At 42.3% G+C, this 16,850-nt stretch overlaps 1 protein-coding gene across 1 annotated transcript in view; it reads left to right on the forward strand.

Moving 5' to 3' along the window:
- Window positions 1-16,850, forward strand: part of Tek (TEK receptor tyrosine kinase) — a 124,414-nt gene that overhangs the window by 38,078 nt on the left and 69,486 nt on the right. Inside the window, exon 2 of the mRNA XM_051164319.1 lies at window positions 9,722-10,033. Within this exon, the coding sequence (XP_051020276.1) occupies window positions 9,722-10,033 (312 nt within the window). The remainder of the gene's footprint in view (window positions 1-9,721; window positions 10,034-16,850) is intronic.

Here is a 16,850-nt window from a genome sequence, read left to right on the forward strand (position 1 = left end):
GTTCCCTTATAATCTAAGCATTAAAAGAAGAGGGAAACTGGACGAGGGGCCAGGAGATGGAGGGGCACGTGGATGGGTAGGCTAGAGCCTATAGAGGTAGGCAAAGCAGCCTATCTAGCTAGCCATCTGCCCTCATCCCACGCTTGGGATTGAACCCAGGGCCTCAGGTATGCCAGATGAGCACTCTACTACTGAGTCACTGCCCCAGCACAAGTTTTCATTTTTTAAAATGAATGTAGTTTTCTTGTTTCTGGACTAAATGTTAAAGGTCAGGCAGTAGGGCTGGGTTTGGTGTTAGGTATTCAGGAAGCAGAGTGAAGGGGGATGGATCATGGTCATCAGGTGCTGCATCTATGACTGACAATGCTTGTAAGGGCTTTATGTACTTAGTCTTTATGAGGCATGAGTCTTATGAGCACCATGGTAAAGGTGAGGCAATGGGGCCCTGAAGGAAATGAAGACTTTTTTATGATTAAGATAAGATAATAAGATAACAGATGCCAGGTATTAGAGTATATGAGGTTTATTAAATGAGCATGGGGAGAGAAGGAAAGGGGGAAGGGTACCTCAGAGAGAGAGAGAGGGTTGAGGTAGGTCTCTCCTTTTATATACTGGGCAGGGCCACATGCCCATGGCAGGTAGGCAATGACATAATAGGTAGGCAGGCCGAAGCAGAATTCTAACAGATTTCACCTATTCATTGCCTCTCTATTTTCTTTAGGAATTTAATGTGGAACCATATTATTATCTTTTTCTGAAGATACCTTCTGCATTTGAAGAGGCTGAACTTTTACCAGACCTTGTAAACAAGTCCATAATATATCTTTATTTTTTTTAGAATGAATTTCACTTTTATTTGTGTAACTTTTTAAATTGTAGCAGTTGAATTTAAAGACATTATCAGCATAACACAACAATTTGTCAAAATTTTGATAATGAAAGGAAATGTTTTTTAAATTTAGCATCATTTTCTTTAAAAACATGTTATAATATGCTATGTTAGAGTAATTTTTTTTATTATAATTTTAGTTTAAAAGTTGTCAAAAACTTTTTAAAGCTCCTGTAAACTTCACACTGTTTTATGGACCATTGTGCAGCTATTATAGTTATGGGCTACTTCTATTCTTTTTTTTTTATTAATTTATTCATATTACATCTCGATTGTTAGCCCTTCCCCTGTTTCCTTCCATTTTTCCCTCCCTCCCATTTCTCCCCTTCTCCCCTCCCCTATGTCTGTGACTGAGGGAGACCTCCTCCCCCTATATATGCTCTCAGAATATCAAGTCTCTTCTTGGTAACTAGCTATCCTTCCTCTGAGTGCCACCAGGTCTCCCCATCTGGGGGATGTGGTCAGAAAAGGCGCACCAGAGTTCGTGTGAGAGTCAGATCTCACTCTCCACTCAACGGTGGAGAGTATCATGTTCGTCGGCGAGGTCTTGGTAGGGGTTCGAAACTTACTGCCTTTTTCTCCTTGGCTGGTGCCTTAGTTTGAGGAGGACCGCAGGATCCAGATCTGCCTGTCATAAAGTTCTTCTTGTAGTTTCCAGGACCCTGTGGGTCCTACTATTTCCTCTTTCTTCTATGCTACTCTTGCCTAAAGTCTCAATCGGATGTCCTCTCCTCTGACCCACTTTCTTGGTAAGTAAGGATTTTCATGGTACGTATCCCTTGGACTAGTGTTTTGATATAAGTGAGTATATACCGTTTGTCTCTTTTTGCTTCTGGGTGAACTCACTCATTATGATAATTTCTAGATCAATCCATTTGTCCACAAATTTCGGGAATTCCTCGTTTTTAATAGCTGAGTTTTATTCCATCGTGTAAATATACCACAGTTTCTTAGTCTATTCTTCTACTGAGGGACACTTAGGCTGTTTCCATGTTCTGGCTATTATGTATAAAGAAGCTATGAACATGGTTGAGCATATGTCCCTGCTATGTGGTAGGGCATTTTCTGGGTATATTCCAAGGAGTGGGATAGCTGGGTCTTGAGGAAGCCCTATTCCCATTTTTCTGAGAAAGCGCCAGATAGCTTTCCAAAGTGGTTGTACTAGTTTGCATTCCCACCAGCAATGAAGGAGTGTTCCTCTCTCTCCACATCCTCACCAACATGTGGTGTCATTTGAGTTTTTGATCTTAGCCATTCTGATGGGTGTAAGATGGAATCTCAGTGTCGTTTTGATTTGCATTTCTCTGATGACTAACGAGGACGAGCATTTCTTTAAGTGTTTCTCAGCCATTTGATATTCCTCTGTTGAGAATTCTCTGTTAAGTTCCAAGCCCCATTTCACAATTGGGTTGTTTGGTTTTGTGGTGTTTAATTTCTTGAGTTCTTTATATAATTTGGATATTAAACCTTTGTCAGATGAAGGGTTGGTGAAGATCTTTTCCCATTCTGTAGGCTGTCGCTTTGTTCTCTTGACAGTGTCTCCTGCCTTAAAGAAGCTTCTCAGCCTCATAAGGTCCCATTTATTAATTGTTGACATTAAGGCCTGGGCTGTTGGTGTACTGTTCAGGAAGTTGTTTCCTGTGCCTATGTATCCCAGGCTCTTCCCCACTTTTTCTTCTAACTGAATTAATGTCTCTGGTTTTAAGTTGAGGTCTTTAATCCACTTGGACTTGAGTTTTGTGCATGGTGACAAATAAGGGTCTAATTGCATTTTTCTACATGTAGACATCCAGTTAGACCAGCACCATTTGTTGAAGATGCTATCCTTTTTCCATTGAATAGATTTGGCTTCTTTGTCAAAAATCAAGTAGGCAAATGTGTGTGGATTTATCCCTGGGTCTTCGATTCGATTCCATCGATCCACTGGCCTATTGCTTTGCCAGTACCATGCTGTTTTAATTACTGTTGCTCTGTAGTACAGCTTGAGATCAGGTATGGAGATTCCTCCAGAGGATCTTTTGATGTATAGGATTGTTTTTGCTATTCTGGGTTTTTTATTTCTCCATATAAATTTGAGAATTGATCTTTCAATATCTTCACAGTATTTTGTAGGTATTTTGATAGGGATTGCGTTGAATCTGTAAATTGCTTTTGGTAAGATGGCCATTTTTACTATGTTGATTCTCCCGATCCACGAACAAGGAAAATCCCTCCATCTTCTCATGTCATCTTCAATCTCTTTCTTCAGAGGTTTGAAGTTTTTTTCAAATAAGTCCTTCACTTGCTTGGTTAGAGTTACTCCTAGATATTTTATATTGTTTGTGGCTATTGTGAAGGAAGTAGTTTTCCTAATTTCTTCCTCTGCCTGTTTGTCATTTTTATACAGGAAAGCTACTGACTTTTTTGAGTTTATTTTGTATCCTGCCAATTTGCTGAATGTGTTTATCAGCTGTAGGAGTTCTCTGGTGGAATTTTGCAGGTCACTTATATACACTATCATATCATCTGCAAATAAGGATAATTTGACTTCTTCCTTTCCCATTTGGATCCCCTTGATCTCCTTTTGCTGTCTTATTGCTCTGGCTACAACTTCAAGAACTATACTGAAGAGATAAGGGGACAGGGGGCAGCCTTGTCTGGTTCCCAATTTTAGAGGAATTTCCTTGAGTATCTCTCCATTTAATTTAAAGTTGGCTGTTGGTTTGCTGTATATGGCCTTTATTATGTTTAGATAAGTGCCTTGTATTCCCGATCTCTCCAGGACTTTGAAAATAAATGGGTGTTGGATTTTGTCAAATGCTTTTTCTGAATCTAAAGAGATGATCATGTGGTTTTTCTCCTTCAGTTTGTTTATATGGTGAATTACATTGATAGATTTCCGTATGTTAAACCTTCCCTGCATGCCTGGAATGAAGCCTACCTGGTCATGGTGAATGATGTCTTTGATATGCTGTTGTATTCGCTTTGCGAGAATTTTGTTGAATATTTTTGCATCAATGTTCATAAGAGAAATTGGTCTGAAATTCTCTTTTTTTGTTGGGTCTTTGTGAGGTTTAGGTATCAATGTGACTGTGGCCTTATAGAAGGAATTTGGTAATATTCCGTCCATTTCTATCTTTTGGAATAGCTTGAATAGTATCAGTATTAGCTCCTATTGAAGGTCTGGTAGAATTCTGCACTGAAACCATCTAGCCCTGGGCTTTTTTTTTGGTTGGGAGACTATCAATGGTTGCTTCTATTTCTATAGGTGAAATAGGGCTATTTAATTTGTTTATCTGGACTTGGTTCAATTTCGCCAAATGGAATCGGTCGAGAAATTTGTCCATTTCCCTTACATTTTCAAATTTTGTGGCATAAATGCCTTTAAAGTAGGTTCTTACGATTCTTTGTATTTCTTCGGTGTCTGTTGTTATGTCTTCCTTTTCATTTCTGATTTTGTTAATTTGGATAGTGTTTCTCTGTCTTTTAGTTAGATTGGCTAACGGTTTGTCTATCTTGTTAATTTTCTCAAAGAACCAGCTCTTGGTTTTGTTGATTCTTTGGATTGTTCTCTTTGTTTCTAATTTATTGATTTCAGCCCTGAGTTTGATTATTTCTAGGCATCTACTCCTCTTGGGTGTTTCTGCTTCTTTTTTTTCTAGATCTTCCAGATGTGTTGTTAGGTTGTTTATGTGGGATGATTCCTTTTTCTTTTTGAAGGCACTTAGTGCTATGAATTTTCCTCTTAGCACTGCTTTCAATGTGTCCCACAAATTTGGGTATGTTGTTCCATCATTTTCATTGATTTTCAGGAAGTCTTTTATTTCTTCCCTTATTTCTTCTGTGACCCATGAGTCATTAAGTAGAAAGTTGTTTAGTTTCCACGTGTTAGTATGCTTTTTGTTATTTCTGTTGTTGTTGAAGTCCAGCCTTAGACCATGGTGATCTGATAATATACAAGGTTTTATTTCAATCTTCTTGTATCTATTGAGGTTTGCTTCATGACCAACTATGTGATCAATTTTAGAGAACGTTCCACGGGGTGCTGAGAAAAGGTATAATCCTTTGCATTTGGGTGGAAAGTTCTGTAGATATCTGTTAGATCCATTTGATTCATGACATTGGTTAATGAGGTTATTTCCCAGCTTAGTTTTTGAATCAAAGACCTATCCTTGAGTGAAAGAGGGGAGTTGAAGTCTCCCACTATTAATGTGTGGGTATCGATGAGTGGGACAAACTTTGTTAATAATTCTGTTACAAATGTGAGAGCCCTTGTATTCGGAGCATAGATGTTCAAAATCGTGATGTCTTCTTGGTTGACTTTACCTTTGATAAGCACAAAGTGTCCATCCTCATCTCTTTTGATTAATTTTGGTTGAAAGTCTATCTTATTAGATATTAGAATGGCTACCCCAGCTTGCTTCTTGTGACCATGTGCTTGGAATATTTTCCCCCAACCTTTTACTCTGAGGCAATGTCTGTCCTTGTGGTTGAGGTGTGTTTCTTGAATGCAGAAGAATGTTGGGTCATGTTTATGCATCCACTCCGTTAGTCTGTGTCTCTTTATTGGAGAATTGAGACCATTGACGTTGAGAGATATTAATGACCAGTGATTGGTAAGTCCCTTCATTTTTGGTATTTGTAACAGTTGAGATTTTGTGAGGTTGTGATTTTGCAATGGTATATTTACCTATTTCCTATGTAGTTTTGGTTGTAGTTTGACCAGTTGGGGTGGAGTTTTCCTTTTAATAGCTTATGTAAAGCCGGATTTGTGGCTAGGTACTGTTTGAATTTGTTTTTGTCATGAAATAACTTGTCTTCTCCATCAATGGTTATTGATAATTTTGCTGGATATAGTAGTCTTGCCTGGTATGTGTTCTCTTAGGGTTTGCAGAACCTCTGTCTGGCTTTCATGGTCTCTGCTGAGAAGTCAGGAGTAATTCTGATAGGTTTGCCTTCATATGTTACTCGGCCTTTTTCTCTTGCCACTTTCAATATTTTTCCTTGTTCTGTATATTTTGTGTTGTTATTATTATGTGGCAGGAAGATTTTCTTTTCAGGTCTATTCTATTTGGTGTTCTGTAGGCCTCTTGTATGCTCGTATGCATCTCTTTCTTCAAATTGGAAAATTTTCCTCCATTATTTGATTAAAGATGTGTTCTGGGCTTTGGAGTCAGCTATCTGCTCTTTCCTCTATCCCTATTATTCTCAAGTTTCGTCTTTTCATGTTGTCTTTTAGTTCTTGAATGCTCTGTGTTAGGAACTTTTCAGATTTAGCATTTCCCTGAATGGTCGTTTCCAGTTCTGTGATTGTATCTTCAAGTCCCGATATTCGTTCTTCCATTTCTTGCAATCTGTTAGATAAGGCCACCTCTGAGATGCTTGCTTTCTTCTTTGAAGCCTCTTGATCACGTTTTTCTTCTGTGTGTTCCTGCATCATAGCTTCCATTTTTATCCTCATGTCTTGTACTGTTTTAATGATTTCCATCATCTGGTTATTTATATTTTTCTGAAATTCTTCAAGTGCCTCTTTATATGACTCTTTTAACTCTTCAGCCCTCTTGTTTGCCTCCTCCTGCATTTGTTTACAGATTTTATTTGTTTCTTCCATTATCATCTTCTTTACTAAGGACTTGAGGTCATTTTCTTGCCTATCCATTGCTGTTAGTTTCTCTACGTTATTTTCATTGGGAATGTTGGAATCCAGAGATGCCAAACTGTTTTGGTTTTTGATAGGATTCTTACGCTGTCCTCTTGTCATTTTGATGGCTCTGGTGTTGGAAGGTATTTTGTAGTGACCTTCGCTGGTTGAGAGTGGTTAATTGATGACTGATTATAGTTCAGGTGCTCTTGCCTGTGGGGATCAGGGAGTATTTCCGTGGAACAGGTAGGTGATCCGGTTTCACTCCTGGTGATTTTCGTCTGCCCCCTGGGCTCCAGGCTGAGCCAGCCAAAGTAGATATCTGTTTGGACTTTACTGCTGTAATTCAGATCAGCAGTCTTGGGACCTAGAATAAGGTCCACACACACACGTTCTGGCTGAGTAGGTTGATCCCAGCTGCCTGTCCTTCCTGTGGATTTGTAGTCAAGACCCCAGGTAGATCAGATCATCTGGGGGTGTAGCTGTCTTTTAGCTCTGCCTCTATACCCTGTAGCAGTGCCCAACCTCTCCCAGTACTATATGCCTGGAGGGACCAAGGTCGCTCTTGGTCAGCAATTAGGCACTGCAAGCAAGACCCTCTTTTCATCTCCCAATAAAGTGAGAGTGCCTGCCTTGCTCGGGCCAGGATCTCCACTGGACACTGTCATTCAGGGAGCAGGGAGCGCTGTGCCAGGGCCTTGTGGCTGGGCAGTTAGTAAGACTGGCTCTGCAGAGCTCTGTCGGCCGCTCGCGGACCCAAATCTTTCGGCCGGGGTATGTGGGTCCTCTCACACTCTGGGTCAGCAATTAGACACTGCAAACACGACCCATCCACGTCTCATCTCCTGATAATGTGAGATTGCCTGCCTTGCTCAGGCCAGGATCTCCCGCTGGGCTCACTCGTTGGGAAGCAGGGAGCACAGGGCCAGCTCAGCTGGTCTCTCTCATTCGGGGAGCAGGGAGCGCAGGGCCAGGGCCTTGTGGCTGGGGTGGTTAGTAAGACTGGCTCTGCAGAGCTCTGGCGGCCGCTCGCGGACCCAAATCTTTCTGCCGGGGTATGTGGGACCCCTCACACTCTGGGTCAGCAATTAGACACTGCAAACACGACCCATCCATGTCTCATCTCCCGATAATGTGAGAGTGCCTGCCTTGCTCGGGCCAGGATCTCCAGCTGGGCTCTCTCGTTCGGGGAGTGGAGAACGGAGCATAGGACCAGTGCCTTGCGGCTGGGTAGGGACAAAAGAGTTGCAGAGCTCTGGTGGAAACCCACGGACCCAGGTCTTCCCGCAGGGCTAATAAGTTCAGCTATAGCTCTAGGCAAGACCCACGTCTCCCGATGGGTCTGTGGAAGCAGTTCAAGCTGATTTCTCACTGCCGCTGTTTGCAGGCTCAGTCTGCTGTGATTGGTGTTAAGTTTGGCCCCGGATAGCCAGCGAGCTGTAGTCCCACTATAACTGTCTCTGTTGGGTCCCGCCGCCTGTGTTTTCGTCGGCCTAGGCGGGTGACCTCTGCCGTTTGGGGTGGTGTGGAAGGAGGAATCCTAGGGCAGATTCACCCTCTTTGCTGAGATTCCTGTGGCTGGGGACTCTGGAAAAACCCCAAACAGCGAGTCTGTGCTTTATATACAGGCTGCAGTTTGCATGTGGATTCTGTCTCAGAGTTTGGGGAGTGTGTTTAGCACCTCCGGGATGTTGCTTGACCCAGGGGGGTAGGCCCCCTGTTTGGTCTGCAGCCTTTGGGGCCCCATTCACCTACAGTTCTCAAAGTCCAGCAATCTGTTGCTCCTCTTATGTCTCTGGTCTCCACGGAGTAGATCAGATACGTGGCTTAATGGTCGGCGCCATCTTGGAATCCCCCCATAATATATCTTGAGATCATTTAAGACTATGTATTTAATCTGTTGTCCTACTGTGTACACTGCCTTCTAACCTGTTTAACCTGCATTTAAGAAAACAATGTAACTGAATCTTACTCTGTCTTGGATTTCCCATGCAGTCTGCTTTTATGGCCTAGCTAATGCACAGTTTAATCTTAAACTATGTGCCCTCCCATGCCCTGATCCTGAATAATCCACGTACATGTGTATGTTGTGGTAATTGTTTGCTGAAAGAAGCCACCAGGTTGAAGATAGCCATAAATAACCAGTATCCTACACCAGCTGGAAGCACCATGTAGCTATAGGTTGATGACGTGTGTGTGGTTTTCATGCTATCATGGGTACTAATTAGTTAGCAGAGTCGTTTCTCATCTTGTAAAACTCCGTTTAAAATTTCTGTTGAAAAGTGCCTTGAATTCCCTCCCCATTTCATGTTTTCTGTGCTGTTGAGTAAACACTAAACAGAGCTCTTTGTTGCAAAATGTAACATAGACAGGCAGCATGGACAGACACAGACCAGACATCAGACAGGTAACATGGGCACGCGATAGACCACAAGTTACACACAGATTGAAGACACAGGGAGAGAAGCCTTTTTCCATGTCTTGTTGTGACATTGACATACTTTGATGCCCCCTCTGAGATTTCTTTAGTGAATAATTGACACAGGGAACTGTACAATATCTGGAAAATGAAGGTCTGTAAAGGTGGCATGACTGCATATAGCTGATATACACTTTTAGTGCACTTAGTGAGCAGTATGATAGCATCAGTTTATTAATTAAAAACTAATAACAATAATTATTAATATTATACTACTTTCATTAATATCTCAGTTGAGCAAACATTTAATGAATGCCTCAAGCAACTGTGTTTCAAGAAATATAATAGGGAGATGTATGAGTGTATACATACATATATGTTTGTACACACACACACACACACACACACACACACACACACACACACACAGACACACACACACACAGACACACACACACACAGACACACACACACACAGACACACACACACACACACACACACACACGCACACACACACACACACATTGTTTTCGGGAGGAGGGATAACAGTCCAAGTCTATTGCAGGTAGGGCATGCAGTAGTAAAGCAGAGATAATAAGGCCTTGCAGATGACGGGACTTGACCACTTGGTAAAGAGTTTTGATTGTGTCCAGTGGAATATAGGCACATGCTCAGAACATTTCCAAATGACTGCTCATCTGACTGTTTTTAAATGAGGCTTTCAGCAATAGGAGCCTGGCCTGTGGAGCTTTGCTCATGGCTGTCACTACGCATCATGTCCTCTCTTTTTAGGAATAGTAGAAGGAGCCATGGACCTGATCTTGATCAATTCCCTACCTCTTGTGTCTGATGCTGAAACATCCCTCACCTGCATTGCCTCTGGATGGCACCCTCATGAGCCCATCACCATAGGAAGAGACTTTGAAGCCTTAATGAACCAGCACCAAGACCCACTGGAAGTTACTCAAGATGCGACCAGAGAATGGGCAAAAAAAGTTGTCTGGAAGAGAGACAAGGCCAGCAAGATTAACGGTGCTTATTTCTGTGAAGGTCGAGTTCGAGGACAGGCAATAAGGATACGAACCATGAAGATGCGCCAACAAGGTAAGCATGCCTCTGAGTGATGGGCGGGTTGGATTCCCTAGGGCACACACACAGCCCAGCTTCTGCTGTCTTCGAGGTTGCACGAGCTGTCCGAGTATAGAAACTGAAGACAGTCCTCCTCAGCATTGCTTCTCTCTGCTACTAAGAACATTAGAGATGAAAGATACAGCCCAGCCTAACCCCACCGTACACTGGGACCAGCCAGGCCAAACCCTTCCTATATGTCATTTCTAGTTCATAGTGTGAAATATGTTGAACATTCCCATTGTCTCATCATGTTATGAACATATAATTATGTTGCATGTATATAATATGAAAACAATCTCTGCCAAAATTATTGCCTATTTTGGCATTGCTCATATACTTTATTTGATATTTTGTTTGGCCTGTTTATACATGTTCCTAAAAGCAGTTGATATTTTAAAAAGTATGGTCTAAAAAAGCTTTCAGAAACATGGCTGGAGAGATGGCTCAGCAGTCCAGAGCGCTGGCTTTTCTGATAGAAGAGCCAAGTGTGGTTGCCAGGACCCACATCAGGAGGCTCACTGTGCCCGGAACTCCAGCTGCAGAATGTCCGACGTCTTCTGGCCTTGAGGACACCTGCACACATGTGCACATATCCTCATTCACACACACATGTTCAAAATAAGCCTCATGGCTAGAGCGATAGCTCGGTGGTTAAGAGCACTTGTTGCTCTCTCAGAGGACCTAGGTTCAGGTCTTAACACCCACATGCATAATGGCTCACAACCAATCATAACTCTATTTTCAAGTGGTTCAATGTGCTTTTATGACCTCTGAAGGCACCAGGCACCAGACACATAGACATACATGCAGACAAAGTACTTATACTTATTAAAAAAAAATCTAAGAAAAAAAACCTTAAAAATTAATAAGTTAATTAAAAATAGACAAATTTAATGTAAAATATCTATCTGTAACTCAACTAAATTGCTTTCTTATATCAATGATGTTTTTATTTTAATTATTATTTTTATTAGATATAATTTATATTTAATGTAATATAATTAATAAACAACATGATTGTATAATCGTTATTAATTAATATTTTATTTAGTTAAATGTTTGAACAAAATATTATGTAATATAACCACAAGAAGGCACACAGCTAAAAACATTTAAAGCTTGAAAAACTGGGCTTAAAAACTACATAGTGGGGGCCCTGGAGAGATGGCTCAGGGGTTGAGAGCACTGGCTGCTCTTTCAAAGATCCTAAGTTCAATTCCCAGAAACCACATGGTGGTTCACAACCATCTATAATGAGATCTGGTGCCCTTTTCTGCCATGCAGGCACACATGGAAGCAGAACACTGTATGCATAATAAATAAATCTTATAAAAAAGTATTATTTAAAAAAAACTACACAGAGTTGGCTGGCTCTGGCTTTGTTGGACTGACCTTGGCTGGAGGAAGTTGGCTGGTTCAGTGTGTCTGTTGTCTGTAGCGGGCCAACCTAGGTATGTTCTTATGGAGGTGAAAGAGGAGGAAGAGAACAGATGCAAACTTGAGACTTCTTGGACTCTAGACTGGGACCTGCATGCTGTTACTCATGCCTCATTTTTATTGCCCCAGGAATCTGAGCAAGGGGCACTGCAATCTTACATGGCAACGAGCATCGCTTAGAGAACGGGGAATGTGGCCCTCGTTGTAAGCTGCCGTTCCGGGAAGGAGGCCACGCTTTTAGTGGCTGAGTACCCAGGCTCTATTCAGAAAATATATTAGAATGCTGAAGGAAAATTTTGAGAGCCCTCTCTCTCTCTCTCTCTCTCTCTCTCTCTCTCTCTCTCTCTCTCCCCACACACACACACACACACATATACACATACATATATATGTATGTATATACACACTCTCTCTCTCTCTCTCTCTCTCTCCCCACACACACACACACACACACACACACACACACATACATATATATGTATGTATATACACTCTCTCTCTCTCTCCCCCCCACACACACACACACACACACACACACACACACACACACACACACACACACACATATATATGTATGTATATGCACACTCTCTCTCTCTCTCTCTCCCACACACACACACACACACACACACACATATATATGTATGTATATGCACACTCTCTCTCTCTCCCCCCCCCCACACACACATATATGTATGTATATGCACCCCTGTACTTTGCTCCATGGGGTGTGTATGATGGATGGAACCATTCTTCCACAGTTGAAGTCTCAGTGTGGTGGCATTTGGAGTAGATGGTGTGCTAAGGCTATCCAGCGATGGGTCTGAGGCTTCTGGACATTTGGAGTAGAGGGCGTGCTAAGGCTATCCAGCGATGGGTCTGAGGCTTCTGGACATGGACAGGCAGGCAGATGGATGTCTGATGAATTTGACGCTGTCTCCTGTGAGGAAGGCACAGATTTCATGACCTCACCTTGATCTCAAGGAAGTGTTGTGGCCCCTCTCCCCTCGGCCACCTGTTTCAAATGGATGGCACCTCAGATAAAGACATGTTGTTAAAGTTTCTGCTGCCTGGTCACAGGCTCAAGAGTTGCCACTTCATGAAATAACAGTATTGTGAGGACTTTCCAAGGCTTAATTTCTTTTTCTTTTAAAAGTTTTATTCTATTTTATTTTTATGTACATGGGTGTTTTGCTTACATGCATGCCTGTGTGCCATGCTACCTGCAGAAGCCAGAAGAAGGTATTGACTTACCAGGGAGTAGAGTTACAGGCTGTTGTGAGCCACCACATAGGTGCAGGGCACTGAACCCAGGCCTCTGCTTGAACAAGTGCTCTTAACCACTGATCCACATCTCTGTACTTCTCAGGGATTTAATTTTAAATGATAAAGCTGATGTGGATAAGTTGACCACCTCTGCATATTTTCATGTAAGAACCTTCAGGGCATTTATTTGTTTAATTATTACAAATTTTCTTTTAGTTTTGACTAATTTTTTATTTGTGTGTGTGCGCGCATGTGTGCACGTGTGGCTACAGCACAGGTGCAGAGGTCAGAGGACAGCTTTGTAAAGTTGGTGTTCTCTCTCTACATTTGATCTTCACAGGGACACAACTCATGGGCAGACATGGCAGCGAGCACCTTTCCATGCAGAGCCTCCTCTCTGGCTCCTGTAGGGCTTGTTAGATCCTTAAAGGTGTTTAAAGTCACTTGCGTCTCTTTTAAGATGGAGACTTTGGTTTAGAAGTTTGCTGAGCAAGCCCCACGAGATTCTGTGCTTGTACCAAAGGGCCCAGAGATCAGTGCCTACACTACCACAGACTCGAGTAGTGAGGGCTTAGGAGCAGCCTCTCTCTGACATCCACCTGAAAGCATTTCTTTGAGTTTGGTAAGTGCAGTAAGAAAAACATTTGGAGGCAGCAAGCTCAATTTAAGGTCAAAAGTGATAAAATCTCTGTTCCTCACAAACAAAGGACTTTTTAAAGCAAAACTATACTTTTCACCCTTAAGTGACATTGGGGCAAGTGGGAAAGGTACGGGGCAGACATTCCCAGGAATGCAGCGCTCCACAGAGGGAACAGAGGTTGAACAAAGGGATATGAGGCGTGCCAAAGCTATCATGGCTGATGGGCAGCTCTGTTATTTTTCACATGTCATTTGGTTTGATTTGTGTAAAGCATTTGTCATTTTGCTGAGTTTCCACATTCCTAAAGATGATATCTGAGATTTGTGCCCCATTCGCTTAGAGTGTGAAGTGTCAACAGTCCCTCTTGGGGCTGTCTTGAGTCGCACTTGATGAAACAGAAATGGCAGTATGCAGAGCCTATCGAACAGGGTGTTGGAAGTTAAAAACTATCTGTCACCCATGAGCCTGCCAGACCACGAGCCTGGCTCACAGAGGTAAATGAAGAGTTCAGTTAAATAGGCAAGGCAGGTTTGCATGGAGCACGACAGTAAGATGGGGTGGCTTTTATGCTTCATACCACCCAAATTTGAATTCTTTCTCTACTATTTACCAGCTCTACATCTTGAAATAAGTAAGTTGACTTCTGTTGGTCTCATTTGTCACTACCTGTGAAATGGGTATAAGAACACCAACACAGTGATGTTAAACTTTAAGTAAGATTATGTATGTATATATGTGCCTATCTGCCATCTGTCTGTATCTATGTATGTATGCCTCTATGTTTCTATGTATATATGAAGTGTGATCAGAGGAGCACACAGCTGTGTCCTCAGACACCTGGATAAAATAACAGAATTCAAAATAAGGTGCTCATAAACAGTAGAAATGGGACTTCGTGATCCCTAGTTCAGAAACTGTGTCCATGACCTTCACATAGACTTTCGTATAGCAATCTCAATGATAACAGGTTCTTTTTTCAGTTCTGAGCACTAGTTGTAAAAGCATAAGCTCTCCACTTAAAGCTGCAACAGGAACCAGAGCAGAGAGTGGAGAAGGGGGGGTGGAAGACAGCCGGGTGGCCTGAGCCTGGAGCGCTGGCTCGGGACAAGTTACTTAACTGAAATCATAGATATTCCTTATCTGAAAATTAAAGATGATAAACACTTTTCTCTGGTGCTTTTGAAAGTCAAACGAGGTACATAAAGCCTTTATGTCTGACGTAAAGGTTCTATCTGTATTACAGTGCAGCAGAGTATAGTAATTTAGGGGGTTTCCTTCTTCTTTTGGTGTTTCGTTTGTTTTGAGATGGTGCCTTGCTGTGTAGTCCCGGCTGGCTACACTCTCTGGGCAACCTTCCTGCTTCAGCCACCCCCGCAAGTGCCAAGATCAGGAGCAAGAAACACCACACCCAGATCTAGCTGGGTTAGTTTTCCCACTGAGGATTTTAGGGCGTGTACTAATAGTGGAGGCACATACAAAATAGGCAGGAAAAAGGTGACACATTTTTGCCTGTGTTTGGACAATGAGAACGTGTTAGATTAGTGAGCGGGTCGGCATTTTCTGTTGGTCATTTGGGGGTGCTATGTTATAGAGAAAGTGATATGGAGTGTGGTATCAGAAAGACTTTCAAAACGAAATCTTTATGCCACAGCGACTATTAGCTCCACAGACATCTTGGGAGGGATAGGGTGATGACTCAATCAGCAAAGTGCTTGCCTGCGACTACAAGAGCATCAGTTCTATCCCAGAATTCTTGCAAAAAAAAAAAAAAGTACACACCTGCAATCCCAGATTTGGGGAGACAGAGCCAGTAGGAACCAGCCTTGCTTAATGCTTAAGCTCCAGGTGATTGAGGGACCATAGCTCAATCCAAGGAGCAGATGGAACAGTTCCAGAAGTTGGCTTATGACATCCACACTAGCCTACACATCATCTTCTGATGTCCACACTAGCCTACACGTCATCTTCTGATGTCCACACTAGCCTACACGTCATCTTCTGATGTCCACACTAGCCTACACATCATCTTCTGATGTCCACACTCACTAGCCTACACGTCATCTTCTGATGTCCACACTAGCCTACACGTCATCTTCTGATGTCCACACTAGCCTACACGTCATCTTCTGATGTCCACACTAGCCTACACGTCATCTTCTGATGTCCACACTAGCCTACACGTCATCTTCTGATGTCCACACTAGCCTACACGTCATCTTCTGATGTCCACACTAGCCTACACGTCATCTTCTGATGTCCACACTAGCCTACACGTCTGCATACATACCAGGGCACACACATGCACCTGTGCACACACACATCCCATCATGGAGACTCGCAAGCCTGTCCAGGAGCATAGCATGATAAAGACAAGCAGCAATATAGCCCCCTTGCCAATTACTCATACAACTGAGTAGGATGTGAAAAATCCATTTGGGCTGTACCAGTCCCAACCTAAATTGGCCCGCATGCCCCAACATTCCAGCTGCTTTGTTTTGTTTTAATCAATGGATTCATCATCCGAAATCATCAACAGCAGTCTGCTCACACATCAGTGGAGATTTCACTTCAGGGTAATGAGTGACAGATAAAGTTTGTAACAGTTTTATATCTAAAGATCTGTTTCAGAATGAATCAGAAGAAATCAATGGTTTTCTTTTTCTAGTTTCATTTTGAGAACCAACTTTACAATAGAACCTCAAACCACTTTGTCATGATTATAAAGTTGATAGAGAGGAGCCATCTGTACCTAAATAACATGAGCACATTAAGAGTATTTTTTTTTTAAAGACAGGAAAAAAGTTGAAATCAAGTGCACCAAATTCATTCTTCTTTTTGAGACAGGGTCTCCTGTAATCCAGGCTGTCCCAATGTTAGTATGTATCTAAGAATGACCTTTGAACTTTTGCTTAATTTCCTAAGTATTGTGATTGCAAGAGTGCACTACCATGCCTGGCTTATGCAGTGCTGGGAGCTTTGTGCATGCTAGGCAAGCCCTCTCCTGAGGGAGCCCCAGCCTCAGCCCATAGTCATTTTTTTCCTATAATTATTTTTGAGTATGTCATATATTGGCGACTATTTCCAGAAGACATTTTTTTTTCTGGTAACTTTTAAAAGTGAAGGCTACTAAGACCCCATCAGTACAGAGAGCTCATCATTCTTGTCCTCGGGTGCCTTCACTAGCTAGTGAGTGTCACACCTTCCTGGAGCCTCAGCAGAGCAGCATGGGACATAAACTGTGAGCAAGGCTATGGCAAGGAAAGGGCAGGGCATTCGGAGAGGCACGATGAGGTCAACTAACCTGGATTCTAGGGATGTAAGGCCCCTTATACACCTACATGCAGAGTGATGGATGGTTAGGAGCAGGGGAGGCATATAGGAATGGGGTTAAGAGAAGGAAGGGGTAAAGTCTATGTCTTAGACAAGAGTAGGGATGAAGACTAGTGA

This window comes from Acomys russatus, chromosome 2 (assembly GCF_903995435.1).
Source record: "Acomys russatus chromosome 2, mAcoRus1.1, whole genome shotgun sequence".
Lineage (NCBI taxonomy): Eukaryota > Metazoa > Chordata > Mammalia > Rodentia > Muridae > Acomys > Acomys russatus.